At 48.2% G+C, this 21,284-nt stretch overlaps 6 protein-coding genes across 6 annotated transcripts; 2 read left to right on the forward strand and 4 right to left on the reverse strand.

Annotated features, from left to right (window-relative positions):
* Nucleotides 1-596: 596 nt before the first annotated feature.
* Nucleotides 597-5,207, forward strand: N7525_004103 (uncharacterized protein; the record flags this gene model as incomplete). The annotated part of the gene is made up of 5 exons (XM_061212916.1): nt 597-1,429; nt 1,510-3,199; nt 3,264-3,911; nt 3,985-4,385; nt 4,442-5,207. 5 exons carry the CDS (start codon nt 597-599, stop codon nt 5,205-5,207), a joined length of 4,338 nt encoding a protein of 1,445 aa, XP_061069937.1.
* Nucleotides 5,208-7,869: 2,662 nt separating this feature from the next.
* On the forward strand, nt 7,870-9,613 carry N7525_004104 (cytochrome P450; the record flags this gene model as incomplete). The annotated part of the gene is made up of 5 exons (XM_061212917.1): nt 7,870-8,085; nt 8,144-8,357; nt 8,408-8,476; nt 8,529-9,131; nt 9,189-9,613. 5 exons carry the CDS (start codon nt 7,870-7,872, stop codon nt 9,611-9,613), a joined length of 1,527 nt encoding a protein of 508 aa, XP_061069938.1.
* Nucleotides 9,614-10,320: 707 nt separating this feature from the next.
* On the reverse strand, nt 10,321-11,603 carry N7525_004105 (NAD(P)/FAD-dependent oxidoreductase; the record flags this gene model as incomplete). The annotated part of the gene is made up of 3 exons (XM_002566129.1): nt 10,321-10,454; nt 10,512-11,303; nt 11,372-11,603. 3 exons carry the CDS (start codon nt 11,601-11,603, stop codon nt 10,321-10,323), a joined length of 1,158 nt encoding a protein of 385 aa, XP_002566175.1.
* A 1,778-nt stretch (nt 11,604-13,381) lies between these two features.
* On the reverse strand, nt 13,382-15,740 carry N7525_004106 (uncharacterized protein; the record flags this gene model as incomplete). The annotated part of the gene is made up of 6 exons (XM_061212918.1): nt 13,382-13,755; nt 13,814-14,073; nt 14,121-15,325; nt 15,391-15,490; nt 15,550-15,604; nt 15,653-15,740. 6 exons carry the CDS (start codon nt 15,738-15,740, stop codon nt 13,382-13,384), a joined length of 2,082 nt encoding a protein of 693 aa, XP_061069939.1.
* Nucleotides 15,741-16,146: 406 nt separating this feature from the next.
* On the reverse strand, nt 16,147-18,193 carry N7525_004107 (flavin-containing monooxygenase; the record flags this gene model as incomplete). Its single annotated transcript, XM_061212919.1, has 7 exons — nt 16,147-16,340; nt 16,396-17,088; nt 17,149-17,217; nt 17,273-17,438; nt 17,487-17,651; nt 17,704-17,897; nt 17,989-18,193. 7 exons carry the CDS (start codon nt 18,191-18,193, stop codon nt 16,147-16,149), a joined length of 1,686 nt encoding a protein of 561 aa, XP_061069940.1.
* Nucleotides 18,194-19,950: 1,757 nt separating this feature from the next.
* On the reverse strand, nt 19,951-20,953 carry N7525_004108 (C2H2-type zinc finger protein; the record flags this gene model as incomplete). The annotated part of the gene is made up of 2 exons (XM_002566126.1): nt 19,951-20,466; nt 20,564-20,953. 2 exons carry the CDS (start codon nt 20,951-20,953, stop codon nt 19,951-19,953), a joined length of 906 nt encoding a protein of 301 aa, XP_002566172.1.
* Between the last annotated feature and the right edge of the window lie 331 nt (nt 20,954-21,284).

Consider the following 21,284-nt stretch of genomic DNA (forward strand, 5'->3'; position numbering starts at 1 on the left):
GTCGACCACACCCGTGGGAGTGAACATTCCGTAAGGGATGACTTGTGTCCTTGCTTTCTCGTGTTATGTATATTGCGTACGGAGCAGTTCGGTCTCTATCTGGCGTACGGAGTACTCCGCGGGCCAAAACCGGCTTGTTGTCTCATTCTCTAATAATGACCCTGATATTTGGTTGTCCTCAAATGTACTTAGCCATGTCGATTTGGAATATTGAGCTGGCAACTTAGGTTAATTATCCCAAGGGTGGACCATAGATATATCCTGCTGTAGCGCGGAATACCTTGGGTATGGAGTATCTCTTTTATTCTCCCTCTGTCCACCGAGCTGTCTGAATACCATGCAATGATTGACAGGCAGTTGGGGAATGCCACCCGAGGTTGAAGAATTTAATAGCAAGACAGCCGCAGTCATCGGATGAGATTCTATAGTTTAGACGCAAGGTATATGAAATAATAACAAATCGAAGAGGATAATACAGATGGCAATTTCCCAAATACAAATTTCATAGCAGCTGGGTAATTGCACCCCCCAACCGCCAACCCTTTGGCACCATTGCCCAGTTTTCTGCCCGAACTAAGTTGTAAGACACATAACGCATGGCTCCAGACGAAGGCGACCAGGCGATGAGCCTCCAGGAAGAGAAGCCTGCGTATCCATCCCTGAGCACGACGAGTTCCGCAGAGTTGCTGCATGGAGCACCATTGAACGACAATGAGCGACTTGACATCCTGCAGACCGCAGAGCATGCAATGCATCGCGGATCTCCCAAAGTCGACCCTCACATATGGACCAATGTGACATCCCACTTCAGCGACTCCAGCACGATAGATGGCCGCCAACGGGATATTTTGTTTGAAAGGTTGACGGTTCGTGGCAAAGGATCCCCGTTCCAGATTCAACAAACTATTTTGTCGGCCCTTCTATACCCTCTTGCATATCCTATCAAACGGCTCGTGAAACTTGTTGGTAAAAAGGAATCTCACGATGGCCCAGGCACCATATTACGTGGACTTAATGGGATCGTATGCAGCGGCGAATTATTGCTGGTCCTGGGTCGTCCTGGTAGTGGATGCTCAACGTTTTTGAAATCGCTTTGCGGTTACCTCGAAGGCCTTGATGTCGACACCGCGAGTGAGATACAGTACAAGGGAGTACCATTCACAACAATGATGGAAAAGTACCGGGGGGACGTAGTGTACAACCAAGAGGCAAATCATCACTTTCCGAACCTGACAGTGGGTCAAACACTTGAGTTTGCAGCGCATGCACGAGCACCGCACAATCGAGCAGGCAACCAGCGTGGAGACCAGTATGTCAAATCCGTTGTGAAAGCGGTTATGGAGACGTTTGGCCTCTCTCACACATACAACACGAATGTTGGCAACGACTATGTTCCAGGTGTCAGTGGAGGGGAAAGAAAGAGAGTCAGGTAAGCCTTGCTCTATTCAGCTTGGGGGGAGAAAGGACAGAAGGAAAGGCTATGAGAACTGACACAGTTGGTATGAACAGTATCGCGGAAACAGTTTTGTCACGGGCTTCCATCGTGGCCTGGGACAACAGCACACGTGGGCTTGATGCAGCCACCGCAGTCGACTTTGTTCGGGCACTCCGTACCTCAGCCAAACTATCGGGATCTTGTCATGCACTCGCTGTATACCAGGCCTCGGAGACTTTGTACAACACTTTCGACCAACTCATCCTTCTGTATGAAGGCCGCGAAATATATTTTGGCTCTCGTGAAAGGGCCGTCCCATACTTTGAGAGCATGGGATGGAAACGACCACCCCAACAAGTGAGCGCAGATTTCCTCACAGCTATCACTAATCCTGGCGAGCGACAACCACAAGTCGGTATGGAGCATGCAGTCCCTCGCACTTCGCTGGAGTTTGAAGCATACTGGAAAAGCAGCCCCGAGCACGCAGAGCTGCAGAGGTCAATGCAACAATACAAGCAGAAGACCCCTCTTGATATCTCAGAGGAGATCAAATTGGATGAAGTCAAGCGTCTTGAGCAATCGACTCATGCTCGACCTTCTAGTCCCTACCTTCTCTCGGTACCCATGCAAATCAGACTGTGTATCGTTAGAGCATGGCAACGGACCCGCAATGATATCCCAGGCTTGGTTTCTTCAGCAGTTGCCCAGATTGTGGTATCCCTCATCATTGGTTCTCTGTTCTATAATATTCCACAAACTACCGCTGGACTAGGGCAGAGGGGATCGGTCCTCTTTCTCGCTGTTTTAACAAATGCTTTGATATCACTGTTGGAGATCAACACCCTATACAGCCAAAGATTGATAGTGGAGAAACAAGCTGCCTATGCCTTTGTGCGCCCCTTTACAGAGGCGATAGCAGGAGTTATCGTGGATTTTCCCGTCAAACTTTTCCGATGCGCCTTGTCTGCTATTATCATATATTTCCTCGCAAATCTCCGGAGAGAGGCGTCTCATTTCTTTATATACATTCTGTTCCAGCTCACAGCTGTCATGACAATGGCCACGATGTTTCGCACTTTGGCCACTGTTACCAGGACTATCGGACAAGCTATGTCTCTGGCTGGAGTCATCATTATCTGTGTCGCGGTGTACACTGGCTTCACTGTTCCTCAATTCGATATGCCGCCATGGTTTGCATGGATCCGATGGGTTAATCCGATATTTTACGCTTTCGAGGCCATTGTCGCTAACGAGTTCCATGGTCGTCATTTCGAGTGCGTGGAATACATTCCAAGCTTAAGCTTCCAGGAGGGATTATCGTTCACTTGCTCATATGTGGGATCCGTTCCCGGGGAGCGATATGTTTCTGGGGATGCATATATCGCAGGCAGTTACGATTACTCCTACGATCATGTGTGGAGAAATTACGGCATATTGGTTGCCTTTCTTGTCTTCTTCTATGTACTTTATTTCTGGCTCACGGAGTTGATCCCAGGAACGACCCCCACACATGAAGTGTTGATTTTCCGCCGTGGAGATGCACATCCTAAGTTGAGTCGAAGTGATTTGGAGTCCGGAGAGCAGCCTCGGCCACTTCAGGAGCTGAAATCACTGGCTCCTCCGGCCCATCCCTCAATGGCAGAACAAAAGGATACGCTCAGCTGGAACGGCGTTTGCTACGACATTCCAGTGAAAGGTGGTGAAAAACGACTTCTGGATGATGTTAGTGGCTGGGTCAAACCCGGATCACTCACAGCACTCATGGTATGTAGCCACTCATTTATCTGAACCAATAACTTTCAGCTCACACCCATTGACATGAATATAGGGTGTTTCCGGTGCCGGGAAAACGACCCTTATGAACGTCCTAGCGCGGCGAATGACCATTGGGGTCGTTACAGGAGATATGTTGGTCAATGGCCACGAACCTGATGCCAGCTTTTCCCGTAAAACTGGCTATGTCCAACAGCAAGACCTTCATGTGGAGACCTGCACAATCCGTGAGGCTCTTCGATTTAGCGCAGCATTACGCCAACCTCAGTCCGTCTCAACGGAGGAAAAGTACAAATTTGTTGAGGAGGTGATCCAGTTGCTGGGAATGGAGGATTTCGCGGAAGCAGTTATTGGAAATCCCGGAGATGGTTTAAACACTGAACAAAGGAAACTGCTCAGCATTGGAGTCGAGCTTGCTGCCAATCCTCAACTTCTGATATTTCTTGATGAGCCCACTAGTGGTTTGGATTCACGAAGTTCGTGGGCTATCTGCAAGTTCATGAGAAAGCTTGCGGACAATGGCCAACCCGTTCTTGCTACAATCCACCAACCAAGTGCCGTTCTATTCGAGCAATTTGATCGTTTATTGTTCCTTGCCAAAGGTGGAAAGACTGTCTACTTTGGAGACGTCGGTCACCAGGCTCGGACAGTCCTGGAATATCTGGAGAAGAATGGAGCTCGTCAATGTGGCCCAACTGAAAATGTGAGTTCTTCGACTCTTGATATGCCTCTCTCTTTTTTCCCTTTGCGAAATTCACTAATTTGACGTCTGCTAGCCCGCTGAATACATGCTCGAAGTCATCGGAGGGGGTACCCAAGGCCAGTCTACGCCCATTGACTGGGTTCACGCGTGGAAAAACAGCTCTGAAAATACCCAAGTTCTTGAAGAGTTGGATAGTCTCGTCTCCTCACCATCCAACGCTATCCCCGCCGACCCCTGCAAGCTCTCTGAATTTGCAATGCCTCTTGCTGTCCAATTTCACCATGTCATGAAGCGCGACCTCCAACAATATTATCGCCAACCCGAATACATCCTGGCCAAGTTTGGCGCAGGGATCTTCTGTGGTCTTTTTATCGGCTTCTCCTTCTGGAGTTCTGATAATTCAAGCCAAGGCTTTCAGAATGTCTTGTTTAGTTTGTTCCTTCTGTGCACAATATTCTCCACACTCGTCAACCAGTATGTGTTCGCCCTGAGATCCGGTGATAACAACTTAACGTACTGACTAAAAGCAGAATCATGCCGAAGTTTCTTTCTCGGCGAGCGTTATACGAACTACGAGAGAGACCGGCTAAAACCTACTCCTGGACGGTGTTCATTCTGTGTCAGATACTCGTTGAACTACCATGGCAAACCTTACTGGGGATATGTACCTGGGCCTCGTTTTACTTTTCGGTGTACGGTGACGACCAAAGTCCCCAGCGGCAGGTGCTCATTCTTCTGTTTACCGTACAGTTCTTCCTCTTCGCGTCGACATTTGCCCAATTTGTGATTGCTGCAGTTCCCAATCTGGTTTTGGGGAGTATGATGGCTACATTCACATTCCTCCTATGCCTCTTATTCAATGGTATCATGCAGCCACCTAGTGCACTGCCGCGGTTTTGGATTTTCATGAATCGAGTTTCACCTCTCACCTATTACGTGGGTGGCATTAGTGCGACTGCATTGCATGGCCGTCCGATCCACTGTTCTAACCGAGAGCTGAGGGTCTTTGACCCCCCGCAGGGTCAGACTTGTGGTCAATATCTGGCCGAATATCTCAAAACAGCGCAAGGCACGCTCCACAACCCGCTTTCTTCTGATCGGTGCCAGTATTGCCCACTTCGGGTAGCAGATCAGTATCTTGCTGCCCGGGATATCTCCTGGCATGATCGATGGAGAAACTTTGGGGTTTTCTCAGTGTATATCATCTTTAATATCATTGGCGCCATTGGACTATACTACCTGGTTCGGGTTCTACCCTACGCAATGAAGAATCGCACACAGAAATCTCCAACATGATCTGCTGGTATCTGCCCTCAACTTTTCTTTTGGCTACTCTTTTCGCCTTTCCTTTCACCTTTTCTTCCTTCATTTTTCCGTCTTCCTTTTCATCTGTCTCTCCATCTTTCATTTCACCCTACCTTACATTAAACCTACTTTTGATTTTATTTATGTGTATCACTACTCCCTTTTGCCCCTTTGTTTCTCATTCTACCTCCAAGTTAAATTTATTTTTTGGACCTATATTGGCTAGTCAAAATGCGTCTTGGGTGGCTAATTTAGTAGCGGTGAGAAAGGCATCGGATTGAATTAGTATTTCCCAGCTATTTACTCCGCACTATGGGGACATTTCTCTGAATTTGTCGATCGACTCTGAAACACTCGTTAATAGACTGAAGTTTGAAATATCGATGTGATGTGTTCTTTGCACCTCTCAGAAATTCGTACAAACATATGTGTTATTTTCATTCCTTCTGTATTACTCCATACATCTTGAACCATACATACCTAGGTATCAATACGGCACCCATTAGCTGCGTATAGCACAATGCCCCCACCCCCAAGTAAGATACCAGCCCAAACAAAGCGAGACCGCTGACATCGCGATATACAACATCTAGTTAAACACTCCAACTAACTATGGTATGTTAACCTAATAATACTTGTCAGACGTTTGAAGTATAGACAAATTTCTATTAGTAGTGATCTGATTTGGTCCTGAGTTAAGCGATTTATTAAAACCCATCCGATCTCACTCGCATGTTTTATATATATATTTTGGAAGAACTACAAGAAGGACCACCCTTTACGTTCTACGGAGCTCGCCGCTAGGAGCCACCTATGCATATTGTTTGGATGACCAAGCTTTCATATATGTTGTACGAATATTTTCCACTCGATAGAGCCATAAATCCTAGCTAGGGCATTTTCACTACAGCCAAGAATGACCTGGAGGTTCTGACACCCTTTTTGCAAAGTACATTGATAGTAATTTATTTGTGTTTTCTGGAGATTGGCATATGACATTGTTACGAAACGACGGTTTCGTAAGGGCACTGGCAGTATATTATTTTTCTCATATGTACACGTAGTACTGGCGATATTTGCACGTACGGGCCTTTACGTTTTCTCGGTATTTCATTGTGGCATGATACGAATACATTCCGATACAATACCTGTTCAGCTAAGGGACGGAACGGGACGTTCGGTGATCCGATGGCGATCATTTCTTGGTTGTACCACATAGGTGGATCATCCCGGTACACTATATTCCTAATCCGTACTCCTTCCTAGGCTCTGATACATGTTCCGAGAGACACCAAGCGTGTCTACCTGCCAGTATGCAAGGCTGGATTGTCAGAATATCCCACTGGAATACATACCTTCCAATTGCTGGGACTATGCAAGCCTGCGGCGATAAATCGTCAGTATGGAAAGTCGCTATTGGATACAACGGCCACCCCGAAGAGGCCACATTCTTCAATGGTCGCAGATCTTATGCGGTAAACAATAGGGGTGCGAAACCCGAGAAGGAAAGGACATTGAGGCTGAACATAGAAATCACACCTGTGGAATCACAAGGTTGCAATCAACTCCCTACTCCTGCAACATTCGAATTCCGCATTCCTCACTCGCATTTTTTTAATTGGTCAGTCGAGTTATATTTTCACAATGCTGTCCTACCCTCTTATCGTTGCCACTTTTGCCCACGCCCATCTCTGGTGCTCAGGTTTGTGACCATGATATTGCTGTGTCAAGTGCAAATACAAGTCCTACATGTATAGGCCGAACCTCACTGTAGTTACGCTGGTATTTGGCTCCAGCTCAATTTGCTACTTTGGTTCAAGTCAGCCTCGCTTTCATGCTGCAATATGAAAAAAACCTAGAACGCACGCAATCTCTGCCGAATACTCTTGGCTTGCTGTTGACATCACATTAGGTCTAAATCGGCACCACAATATCGCGGTGAGTAAATGAACCTGATGTATGGTCAACTGGACACCGTTGGAAATTAGCACGTACACTGGAATTTTACACATTTAGGTCGAATATGTAAAATACATAAAACATCTGGAAGTGGGCAAGGTAAGGAGAGATTGCGTTAACATGATTTGTCTCGAAATTGCAATAACGAATGCTTATCTACCTACTCTAATGACACCCGTGGGCATCGTAATGTGATAAGGTTGCGAAGGTCCAAATCGGTTCATAACCCTGGCTTGGTAACCGGTAAAACGTTGTACATTGCATATGCAGGACTGAGCCAGCCACTGTCAAAACATCAGCTAGCCACCAGCTGGCGCTAAAGCCCTACCCGAGCAGTCAAAATAGCCGGGACTAAAAACAGAAATGTAACTGGACGTATTGTAGGACATTATATGTCAGCTGCTTTATTTGAGTGGGTACTTTCTATATGTTGTGCCGCTTAGCATACCAACCAAATACTCAAAATACGTGTCACAGTGCACCGTTGACCCTTACCGAGAGGCTGGCGGTTTTTAGGTGGCAGATCGCTGAATAGGACTCCATTGCATATTTTATGCAATGAATGCTTGTGTTTTACGCGTCTTGGTAGGTAGTATGGTCATCAATTGTGTCTGTTCTCTGTGCCTTTAAATTTATGACCGAATCGGTGGTCGTTTCAAAATAATTTTCGTCCCATTCCAAACCTGCTTTTACTATGGCCGTCGACAAGCTGCCATTATTGGCCAAGTTCGAGCCTGTGAGCCTTGTCGGCTTGGTCCTTCTGTCAGGCCTGTTTTTGTTATTGACAGCATCGCGCAAATCCGACCTTCCTCTTGTAAACGGAAAGCGACCCTTTGAATTTGGAATTGCCAAAGCTCGCCAGCGATATCTGAAGAACGCCCATAACCTAATTACGGCTGGTCTAGCCAAGGTATGTAATTCTGTTGTGGCCCGGATGCATAGTTGGAGTCATTAACGCGTTTGTATAGGCTGGTGCATTTCGGATCGTCACAGAAAACGGCACTAGAACTATCTTGTCGCCTAACTACGCTGATGATATTCGGAGTCATCGTGACTTGAGCTTGAGTGCTGCTTTGGTTAAGGAGCATCATGTCAATATCGCAGGCTTCGACGCAGTCAAGGTCACCGTGACATCTGATATCATTCAAGATACTGTCCGAACCAAGCTCACTCAAAATCTCTGTATGACAAGGGAACTCTTCGTTTGCAATAGCATTCGCTAATTCAAGTAGTGAACATCACCGAGCCCATGTCAGAGGAAGCTACTATTTTGTTGAAAGAACAGTGGACGGACAATACCGGTAAGTGCCTCAGATGCGACCCCGGTCCAGCATAACTGACTTCTTCCCTCAGATTGGCACGATGTTGCGCTCCGACCCAAAACTCTCGGCATAGTTGCCCAGCTATCCTCCCGAGTATTCTTGGGCGACAAAGTTTGCCGCAACCCAGACTGGCTCCGTATCACTGTTAACTACACCATTGACTCTTTGATGGCTGCTGCTGAACTCCGACTCTGGCCTGAAATGCTGCGCCCACTTGCGGCCAGATTTTTGCCCAAATGCAAGAAGATCCGCAAGCAGCTTGAGGAGGCTCGGGACATCATCCAACCTGTTATCGACGAGCGCCGATTGGCCCAACAGGAAGCAATCAAGCAGGGGAAGCCCCAGGAACGCTATCATGATGCTATCCAGTGGCTTGCGGAAAATACCAAGGATCGCAGCTTTGAACCTGCTGCAATGCAATTGGCCCTCTCTACTGCAGCCATTCACACAACGACTGATCTGCTTGGCCAGACTGTCCTTGATCTTTGCGGCCGAGACGAACTTATCCAAGAACTGCGAGAAGAGATCATTTCCGTGTTCAAGGATGGGTCTTGGGATAAGAGCACAATGTACAAGCTCAAACTGATGGACAGTGTGATCAAGGAGTCCCAACGAGTCAAGCCTATGGCAATCGGTAAGAGCCTACCCACTTCATTTCAAAACAGGCAAATCTAACTAATACTGTGAATAGCCAAAATGGCACGTTGCGCCGAGGAGGACGTCAAGCTTTCCGATGGAACTATCATTCCAAAGGGTGAGATCATTCTTGTTTCCTGCAGTAAAATGTGGGACGCGAATGTGTACCCCGACCCCAATACTTTTGATCCTCATCGATTCCTCAAGATGCGCCAACCGGGCTCAGATCAAGAGAGTTTTGCTCAACTGGTTTCCCCTTCCCCAGAGCATATGGGATTTGGCTTTGGAAAGCACGCTTGCCCTGGACGATTCTTCGCTGCCGCCGAGCTCAAGGTTGCTCTATGTCACATCATCATGAAGTACGACTTTAAGGTGGCAGACGGATGTAATCCACAGGTTCTGAAGTCCGGAATGCGACTTGCGGCAGACCCATTTGCCAAAATTGCTATTAGAAGACGGCAAGAGGAGGTCACTTTCTGAGCTCTTTCCAGATTTCAATTCTGACACTGGTTCGTTTCACTCTGGGCTCTTTGACACTTGAACCCAGGTCGCTGTTTCCACACAGGTGTATTCTTCCCCAATATCGCCACGTTCCTTGCTCTCTCTATCAATGGGCTATAGTCAGGTGAAAATGGACGAGATAAAATAATCATCTAAATTAACTGATTTTACTTTACGCGTTCGGAGCTTATAGGGTTGTGAATGGATGATAGCCTTTCTCAGAATCGAATGACACTGTTTATGAGCCGAGCCCGCTTTAGCTTTTCAATTATGTTGCTTTCTTTGCTGGACAGTTCAAAGTAGTAAAGGGACATCGATGTAGGTAGTCCGTAATACGTATCAAGTTAGGAATATCTCCAAGGCTGTGATACGCATGCTGATTTTGCTCCCATGTCGGCGTACATACCAGCATATGCGCAATATTAACAGTCACCCAGTCTATGTCTAGGTACATACTTGGAAAGGGGCTAGCCATTTACCCTGTGGGGCAGGATGCCAAAAGCTTCAGGCATTGTCTTATATTGGAGTAGCGAGGTTGAATTAATGCAGTGAGATTAGATGCGGTTCATAGACCACTAAGTATTATCATCTAGATGTACCCAATAAGTAGCTGGCTATGTAAACAGTAGAGGCCTAAACCGAAGCCGGCCTACACTAACTGGAGCAACCTGAATCAATGGAGTCCCTTACTCCTGAGCACGCTTCCATACTGGCTCAAGGTTGTCGCCGATTTCACGAACGGCCTCCTCCTCGAGTTCACTGTGAGAGAGTCCGGTGCGCTTCGAGATGTTGGACTTGGACTCCTCACGAGACATTTCCACTGTGATCGAATATTGTCAGTCATCTATCTAGGATCAAGAACTATAAGGGAGCATACCGTGCAAATAAACAGCGGCCTTCTTGCCAGAGTACATCGCGTGTGGGACATTAGTGCTGCCATCGCTGTTGCAATCGCCAATGGCAAAGACACCCTCCTCACTGGTACGCATCGCCGCAGTGACATTGATCTTATCATCGACAATCACCAGGCCCATCTTGGCTGGAAGTGGCGATGCCTGTTCAGTGGGGTAGTTGACCATCAAAGCATTGCGTTCGACAGGGTCACCGGTAGTGAAGTGAAGGCGGAACTTGTCAAACTGCTGATCGCCGTTCTCACCCCTGTTGTCGCCGCCATCCTCGAGGCGCTCAATAGAAGCGATTGTGCGGTTGTCGATTGTAGTGTTCCAAGCGGCAAGCTGCTCTTCCCAGTCTGGGTACTTTTCAGCTGCGCGGGCCTCGCCCTCTGCAGTTTGCGAGCCATTCACAAATGCAATGATATCGCTGTACTGAGTGTGGGTTTCCAACACGTTGCCTAGCATATCGCTGATATCGCCAATCATGCCAAATGGCTGGTCCCTGTGCTCGTAGCCATCACACCACGGGCACCAGAAGATACCTTTGCCCCAGTTTTCGCGAAGGCCGGGAGTCGGGGGTAGAATGTCACGGACACCGGTACCGAGCACGATTTTGCGGGCAGTGTAGCTCTTGCCCGTGCCGTCGGTCACTGTAAAGGCAGTGTACTCTCCATCAATAGGAACAATTGATTCCACGGTCTCATTGCTGAAGTGGGCAGTTGGATACTTCGAGATCTGCTCGCGGGCTAGCCCTCTGAAGGCAGCGGGAGGGGTCCCTGACGAGGATGAAGTATGTTAGATGAGAAACGTTGTACGTCGGGGTAGAGTTAGGATCCAATCTCACCATCGTTGCCAATGACGTCGTGCATTTCTCTGGTCACACCATTGCGGTACTCCTGGCTATCAATCAAAAGAGCCGTCCGGCGAACACGAGAGACACCACTGAGTGCACTGAGACCCGCAGGACCACCGCCGACCACGATGACCTCGTAATCAGTCTTGGGCACTTCCACAGCGGCGGCACATGCCAGCAGGGAGACAAAAGCGGATGCAAAGGTTGCCTTGCTGAAAACCATGATGAAGAATGCTTACAACAGTTGAGCTATCAGAGGACCACACAGCAGCGGAAGACAAGGTCATTTATAGGCATTCGCAATGTCACCCATGGTGTTTTACGGAGTGGTGGAACCCCTATCAAATTGCTCAAACAGACGCATGCGCGTGGGGACACTAGTGACATCTCGATCGGAGGTGGCTGAAGCTGAAGAGATCGTCGCGATCAACAGGATCACCAATGATTTACAGGGGTCGGGTCCCCTTGCTTAGTCGTTAATTTCAATCTCCCTCCAAGGCTGCATGTCGAGAAGATCTCAACTGGCAATTCGCGTGGGGCAAGTACCTACCTAGATAGGTATAGTCCACGGGTGGTTGAAGAATGTTGAACTACGGAGTAGACTCTTACAAAAAGTAGCTTAGCCAAGACCGCCTGCTTGATGAACACTAGTGGCTATTCACTTGCGGACGCTAGTGACTCGATCGGGAATACCATTGGGCTTTGTGGGGGGCGCTAGTGTGTCTGTGCAATATAATAGTGTTTGGTGGCACCGCCAGGGCTGAGGGACGTACCGTGGACCGCCCTCGGGCACTTAAATGTTATCCCTTGCTTCGGTTTTTGATCCGCCTGCCGTTTTCATGACTCGGAGGCTTCATGCTCCGGTGCTCCCGAGACCAGTTGAATATCACATTCAGATTGTGTTGCATTGCAGATAATTTCGCTTGTAGCATGGTATGGGTCAGAATATGCGTGTGCTATATCTCGTTGAGTGGAATGAGTGCGCTCGGAAAAATCAGCTGTCAGGCATGTAGTGCTGTAACATTAGAAGTGTCCAGGTATAACTAGAGGAACCTACCTACCTACCTACCTAGGTAGGTACCTAGGTACCTAGGAATGGCATTACCTAATTAATCCTGGCGGCCCTGGGACCTACAAAGGCAGGCCTCATTTTTTACGCGAGTTCCAATCTGCAACGCCAAGGGGCCTGTGGATGGAATGAGGCATTAAATTACATTAATATATTGCTTTTCACACAGGATATTTTTCGTGGTGGAATTCGTACTTAAGTCGAGGAACCGCCTTCATTGCTGTCCAGAAGATACAAAACAGTCTCGAAAAGCAGCGATATCAGGCATTGATCGTTCTCCAACTATAGATTGATGTAATGCTTCAAAGCCATTCAGCTCCACACCAGTACAACCACAAACGATTCCTGTGGTCGGCTCTTGATCGGCCTTTGACCGGCCCTTGCATTTCATCGTCGTGAATACAGAAGCAGCAGTGGGATACAAGGATATTGTGCATGTTAACGAGGTCTTGGGAAGAAGGTTAGTAAGTAGATCGAGTCAATATCCTCCGTACGGAGTCGCACATCGGTGTTTGATTGCCCATCTACCGTATGTTATAGTCGTGTCCCACCCAGGTAGAACGCAAATCGATGAGGTTCGAGCGCCTCGGGTCGCTTCTTCCAATAGGAAACAGCAAAGAGAGAGGTACTAAACCCTATGCGACGATAAGGATTAGGGAGGGGCCGTGAACCCCCTACTCCACATTCAGGAGGATACCGTTCAGTTTATCAAGATATCATAATATAGAAACATGATAGCCATCCATGGGTATCATTAAAGGAAGAAGGCACCAGGTTGGATGAACAGTACAATAAGCAAAATGTCGCACAAGGTCACAAACGTTAACGCCTCCCATTCTATAAGCGCCTAGGCCAAGTTAACACGAACGCCTCGGCCCATCTAACGGAGTTTACTACCTAGTTTTACAAAATCTCCAGTTCTGATATGATAATCATACATCTTCCTGGTCATCAAGAAGCAACACCTTCAGCTTCTCCAATTTATCTTCGCAGTGCACCTCCATCTGCATCACCACGTCGACAGCATCCTTTCTGGTGATCAGCAGTTGTGATACCAGCCAAAAGTTATAGCCATTCTTAAAGAACCCCAGTGACGCCCATTCGTCGCTTGTTACTCTACTGCGTAGCATAATCCAACAATCATGCCAGCGGGATAGAGCAATTCGGATGGCAATGAGGATAGAATCCTCAGGAACCGCGCTGTCTTTTGTGCCGATCCCGGCACTATTCCTCGGATTCTTCAAACGGCCAGTCGATATAACAGAACCGAGAAGTGTCATATGAGTATTAATAAATGAGAATAGAACTAGAAATGGAGTTAGCCGGCGCAAGGCACTAAAGAAAGCTTCGGGCACAAGACATACTGTGAATCAAGATAAACATGTCGAGTGCAGTAAGGTCCATTGGACTAGACTCGGGTGCTTCGTCAAACAAATTCCTAAAAGCCTCCGAGAGTCTAAGATCACGTTGGAAGCGAAAGTTTGGCTCCGCGAACGGGTGCTCGGAGACGAAAAGTGATTCATCGCAGGGCAGATCGCATTCCATTTCAGTGTGTGCCAGGCGGCACGGGTAATTCTGAAAGAAGAAGAATGCGCAATCGAGCAGCGAAATCATACAGATCGTCCTGTAAATATCAGCGAGGCGAATCCGTGAAGGGCGGAATATACGCACCTAATTCGACACTCCTTTTGGATCCACAGGTGCTCTGAGACCTGGCCATCAGGAAGATGACGGGATTTGACAAGTCCGATCCGTCGAGCAACCTTCACAACCTCACCAAATCGGTTTTCCATCGCGCGATTTCGAGACAAACGGTTTCCAGCCCAGTACTGGGCAATAGTGATGATAACCCCAGCCTGAAAGTTCAGGAACCAATCCCAGTCTTTAGTTTCCTCGTCGAAGGATCGGCTTTCTGAGAACGTGGCGCCAATTTCGCTCTCTGCCGAGAACACATCATTCGCAAAGATGAACAGCTCTGCAAAATCTAGCACTCTCTTGGCGACGTAGACCTCCCTCTCGTCGCTACTGTACATTGCGCCCATAAAGACTACCGCGGCTAAGAGCGGCAGGGGAATTGTCTCCGGATCAAACGATATATGAAGCATTGGACAGTTAGGCTGCCAGTATTTGAAATAAAGCGTAATGTATTTTCGTATCCGCGCGGTGGTCAATAGGAAGTTGAGATTTGTAGATAGCTCCTCCTGTGCTGTAGAATCAAGCGGGACCTGCCACGCTTGTGTTAATATTAGATGAATTAATGTCATTGCGAACGGTCGCTCCGCTTCGAAGATAGGTGGATCTCTGGGCAATGCAGTAGGATGCTGCCCTGGAGGGATGCCGCACTGGTAGCTCAGTTCGCCGGTATGAAAAGGATTCTCCGTGGGCCTATTCCCATCACCGAATGGGCCGTGGAAAAAGTCCAGGAATGTATCCTGGAAGAATTGCGGGGCGACAGGCTCGGAATCAATGAAACCAGAGCCGTATTCCGCCCGAGCGGCATTGATGTTGTAAGGAAGCCCTGTGCCCTGCAATTCCTCGAAGCCAACTGCATTGTGATAGTCGAGACTGCGCGTACGATCACTGCGCGGGGGGAGCCGAAAGTTTTCCGTGAAGCTATCGGTGCCACCATTAAGTAAGAACTTGATCGATCCTCGGTCGGATGATGGCTCTTCTTGGGGGATTTCGGATTTCACCGATATTTCGGTCCGGTTTATATGAGTCTTCCATTGCAACCCACTTGACTCAAGGTTTTCGGTACCTTCTTCGATCCCTAGGTGACTTTGACCAGTTGTCCGCTCGTTGTTGCATATCAAGTTTCTCTTCTGACAGGATCCGCAAGGACTTTGTCCATCGCAGCGCAGTTTCATCGACGTACACTATCCAAGCAAAGCAAATGTCAGTACCCATAGTAGGCTTGCATGTAGTATATGTGTGGGCTAACCGATTGACAGGCATGTCGCCGCCTACCCCTCTGACCCGTCTCGGGAATTTCGCGATCCCCGCGCTTGGCGCAATCGGTGTAATGGACGCGCAGATTGTCACTAAGTCCCGAGGATCAGATTCCGGAGTTGCCACTATAGATTGTCTTGGCTTGTCTCACCAGCGCGCAAATGAGGCATTGCAGAATATGCAGGAATAGGGTTTCTGGCCAGAATCTGTTGAGGTTCAGTATGTGGCATGGGTAGCTGCAGGACCATACATACGGCGCAAATGGTGGCGTTTGAGGTGATCAATGCGCGTGAATGCACGCTGACAGACGTTACAGCGGAAGGGCTTGTCTGTCGGGTTCATGGTGGCCCACCGGGGAGGAGGGGAATATCCGGGGTACGAAGAGAAAGCAACGTGGTCTGTGGGGGAAAGGACGAATGTATTGGTATTTCCATGAAGTCTGCAGAAAGGATGTATCGTTTGGGCTTTGTTAGGGTCAATAAATACTTGACAGTATTACCGGTGAGGTATGGTATGGTCAGCCCCCTGAGGTCACCAAATGTACATCCATCCATGGATGTACCTAATGTAAACATCCCGTTGATACCTACTCTGGATACTATACTCTTGATCTACCAGGATATCTCTATTTCCCCTCTTCTAAAAGTTCTGATTCAATTTACTCCGTAGGCTATTGGTATTTGCATAGTTCCCGTTCATGATCAAGGTTCGCCTTGCACAGTCCATTCAGGTATCGCCACGACCTCTCCTATTTAGCGATATTCATTGGACGCGGAAAATCAACCATGTTATCATCCAAGTAATCCACGTTAATGTTGTTATGCTTCTCATTCTCTGTCCAACCATCCCCGAGCCAACCAAAGACGTTATCATTCACATAACAATACTCGAAGTCCTCCCATCGGGGGTTTGCGAACACCTTCATGGAGTGTAGGGAAGAACCTGAGATTGAGCGGTCAATACCAGTGCGGCGGGAATTTGAGAAGCCAACACATACCTGGCCAGAGAGCGGTGACCCGACCATCCTCAGTACCACCCTTATACCAGCTGCGACACTTACTGCTGAATACAGTTCCGGCGAAATATGCATCGCAGTAGTGTGTGAAACGCTTGACTGCCTCCCGCCGAACACTCATAGCCCGAATATTGTCCCGCTGCATCTTGTGCACACATTCTGTGATATAATCTAACGCTCTCTCGATGAGCAGGAGAAGATTGCCCTCGCCCAGCCCGGCATTAGGTCCGAGGGAAATGAAATAGTTCGGGAACCCATCGGTCGCGATCGAGAGATAGGTCTCCGGGGTTTGTTCCCATTGTTCCGAAAGGGTGACACCTTCCCGGCCTCTGATCACAAATCGTGGAGTACATGATGTGTCAAAACCGGTGGCACATACAAGCATGTCAACAGGCCGGTGCTGACCATCTGCGGTAATTATCCCGGTTTCGTCCACCTTGACAATATCCGAAGTGATAAGATCCACCTTGTCATCTGTCAACGCTTCTAGATAGCCGGGACCTGGGGTGAGTCGGCGACACGCGGGCGGAAAGGAAGGAAGTAGTTCATCAATGAGTCCAGGCTTATTGGCCAGACGCCGCTTCATGTTCTCTGTGAATACCTCCTGTTCTCCGAGCTGCATTGAATGCCCGGTAAGGGTGATACCATGGATAGACTGAAGCTCCAGCTCTACGTCTGTTTTTACCGTTAGCTGGATATATGTTCGTTGCCAAGTTCGTGTATCTCCGGTCATACCTTTGCGGAATTTCTGATATGCCTGATGATCTCTCTTGAAGGTTTCGATGTCTTCGAACGTGAAGGTAACTATTCAACTTGTGTCAACAGGGATAGCAGACACGGCTGAGGTTCTTTTTCATACAATTGTCCAGTCCCCGCCCACGCTTTTCAATTTGCTCCCGCCCAAACGACGGAGAAATCCACGTCCGACTGCGCGCATAATGGTCGATGTGTGGTACGTCAGGTAGCAATGCGGGAACAATCTGGATCCCGCTCGACCCGTTACCGACGACCGCAACACGATTGCCCTGTGATCGAGTAAGTCTATATACAGCAATATCGCAAACTCAACTGACCTTGTAATCATAGGTCTGGTCCCACGAGGCACTGTGCATCAACTTGCCCTTGAATTGCTCAAGGCCAGGGATATTTGGCCATTTCCAGTTGTTCAATGCTCCCGTCGCCTGAATTACGACATCACATCGATCTGTGTAAGTGGACGAGCTTGCCAAGTCTTGAATCTAAAGAGACGAGGTCAATTCCTGAACTGACTCTATGGACAAATCGACATACCCGCAGATTCCACTTTGATTGCTCCTCATTCCAGACAGCTTCGGATATCTGTTGTCTCAATTTGATGTGCTCCATGCATCCGTACTTCCCGGCGACATGCTTCCAATACTGGTGGATCTCTTCACCCTTGGCATAAAATGTAGACCACTCTTTGTTAGGCTCAAAGGTCGCTTGGTAGGTGTGAGCTGGAATATCTATCAGACACAAGGCTGGTTAGTGTCAAACTTCTGGAAAGAAAAACCAAACATCCGTTAGTTATCGAATCGGGCGACTATATTGACATACCACAAGCACACCCTGGATATCGATTCTCAAACCAGGTCCCTCCAATATCTGCATTCTTCTCGTACACACATATGTCCAGATTGGGAATTCGCTGTCTGAAGCGAATACATGCCAGAATCCCTGAAATACCAGCACCGATGATAACCACTCTCAGCCGGCGGGCTTCATCAACGGATCTCTCTTCCACCGCAGAAAAGTGCCTCATTCTGAATGCAGAGGATTGCTGTATTACCGAAGAAGGAAAATTAATGAAGACAAGAAATTCAATCGAGAATTACACAACTGGATGGGAATTTTCTGTCGTTTTCCCGCATTCAACGGATCTACAGCGACATGGAAGGGGGTCTTAATACTTGCGGCATCGCGCGAGGGAAACTTACCCCGACATCAAATCCGACAGGTGCCCGCACGCTTCGGCTATAGTCTTGAGATGATAAGCCGGGTCTACCTATCCATAGAGCTCAAGATTGTCATCTGCTCGGCTCAACCGCGGATAATCAGATGTGAATGGACCGGAAATCCCCCTTTACGACCCACCCCCGGATCCAGTTGTGGAACGCCCGTGGGTCTGTGGCCTGGAAATTGGACTACACCTGAGCAGTAAAACCGGGTTATAACGATCTCGGATATATGGATTTAACGAACTTTTTGCCGTGTCCGAAGCCACTGTACTAGTGTATGGGACCTGGATTTAGCGAATACCCGGATATGACAAGCTTCCTGCCGTGTCTGAATTAGTTCTTAGAAATAGGTTTTACTGTACAACCTTGGAAGGTCCTTGCCCTCGTTCATGTAAATCCGAGGCCTGTTGCGGAATGAATCATGGGCGAAGATCAGTAGATGGTATTTTAGGCGGGGACAACTCAACAGCCGAGACCCAATTGAGGAAATTCTGACCTAGAACAAACGTATAAGAAGTATTCAATGAAGTACGGCCCAACGAAAGTCCATTTTCAAACACTCCAGAAGCCTATATAGGCCCACGGTCGATTTGTTGCCATACAAATGATTGGGACGCTGACATTGGCGAAACATATATCTACCTACGTAGTTACTGACGATGGGCCATGAAAGTCAAATTAGGGCTAGGGTTGCATCTCCCGATGAGGGGAACTCAATGAGAATCAATAGGGCATGGTGGCAGCTCTGAGCATTTCTGGGTTATACCCACTTCAACTCTAGTTAAGCCCAGGTGTAGTGGAACGGCTGCGGGTTCACTCTTGGATGAGAATCGCAACTATCGATTCGGCAGTTCGGTACTCTGTATCATAGCGTGAGGGATAAGGGTCTTATTGAAGTGCGAATATGGTTACAGGTTTGATACGACAGGGGCACGCCATTCAGCAAACCTGACGCCAACCGTTCAGTTCTGCATCTGCTTACCTCGGTTCATGATTCGAGACCTCGGTGAAAGGAGTGAAAAGCCGTCAGATAGTGGATGCGTCGATCTTCCCGAATAACGTCAGTGGTAATATCCAGGCGATAGTATATTCAGTAGCGGAGAAGGCAGCGGTTGGATCAAGGAGTATTGGAGATTACATGGACGTGAGTGGGACGAAAGCATATTCTAGCGATGAAATTGCGAGTCGTCTTCTACGCTCTGTCGTGTGCTCCGAGATATATATACCATGACAGATCAGAGATTTGAATATGTCAACGCCAAAAGGCGAGAAAGTAGATTTTTCTGTTTTTTTTTTCTTTTCTTTTTTCCCTTCAAATCCAATAGAAACTGCAAGCTAATGAGTAGATGGTAAGAGTATGGTGCGGCCTTGATAGGTTGCTAGATCCTCGTTGGAGTTCGAGAGCCTGTTCCACATCATTACAACTTCCTCCTCTGAAAGATGCCTCGTCATTCCAGCTCAATATCTCATATGCCGTCCCCCTCCATCAAACGTTCCATGCTGACCCTGAGTAAAGCGATCGTCGTGTCGTTGCCCCGAGGCAAATCTGATCGTTCAGGCCTTAGAGCGAAGTGATCATCTTGCGGTTCATAATAGCGTCGTTCAGTCGTCGGTGGACATTCTGGACTTCTCCGAACCGGACGTATCCGCAAGACTCGCTCTCCAAGTGATTGAACAAAGCAGCAAGGGAGACGAACTCCTTGCCACAACCACGCTTGTTGAGGCAATGGTAAATCTTTTCCTTGTGGACTGGGGAGTTAAGATGCGCATTCAAAGCAGCCATTGAAGCGAATCCCTTTCCACAGAGGTAGCATTCCCAGTTTGTACCGTTAAAGGCGCGATCCGTAGCGTAGTAGCGTGTGTTCTGTTCATTGCGCCATTCGATTTGCTTGTTTGTGATGATCCCCTTGGGGTCCAGGCGGTTGACCATGCGGTGGATTGTGTCCCGGTTCCACTTGCTAGCGTTCGGACAGCTACCACTCTCAATGTGGTGGGTGACGCCACTTGCAGTGACGAAGCCAGCATTGCAAAATGGGCACATGAGATCAGTGCCGCGGTGAATTCGAGAGTTCAAGTGCTATTCGTATATAAGACAGACAAATTAGTTAAGTTGTCACAGTTGACACGAGCATCCTAGCTAGCTGAAGGGGTTGGAATTAGCTTCGTTCTCGTACCTGGCGAAGACAGTTCTCATTCTTGAAGGTTCGATCACACTCCGCGCAGTAGTTCTCGTAGTGTCCCTTGACCGCCATATGTTGATTGGCAGCTTCCTCAGTATAGAACAGTTGCGAGCACGTCTCGCAGGGGACCGTTGGCTGCCAATGATATTTCGCATTCATATGCCGATTGGCGGCGTCCTGCGAGGAGAAGGTACGAGTGCAAGTCTCACATTCAAAGACGGGTGCCCAGTGGTCAAGAGCGTCCATATGCTGCTCGCAACTACGCGCATTGCGGAATTGTCGAGTGCACGTGTCACATTCGACCCAATGGTCGTATTCGTCCATGTGAGCATCGCAGTCCTCTCGGTAGCGGAACTCAAAGTCGCAGGTGCCACATTCATACATCTTGACTAGAAGACGTAGAAGTGGGTATCGGAAAGTGGATAATAACAGGCAGCCGAATCATGTAAAAGGAGTGGAGGTATCGGAGAGGAGGGAGGTGTGGGGGGCAAAGGCCTGGAGGAGATGAGGGATGGGGGCAGGCGTTGTTTGTCGCAGGCAAACGCCCTTCAAACCATATACGCGCTGTTTGAGGGTACCGATGGCTTTCTCAAGGGAACTACTCTTTTTCCTTTTGCTTTCATTTCTTCCTTATCTGTCTTTTTTCAATGTAGATGTTGGTCACTTGCCCATATTATAACCAGGGCAAAGAGCATACAGACTGGTAGGCCACGGT

The sequence above is a fragment of the Penicillium rubens genome (assembly GCF_028828025.1).
Source record: "Penicillium rubens strain IBT 27055 chromosome Unknown utg000002l_segment0_segment0, whole genome shotgun sequence".
NCBI classification, from domain to species: Eukaryota; Fungi; Ascomycota; class Eurotiomycetes; order Eurotiales; family Aspergillaceae; genus Penicillium; species Penicillium rubens.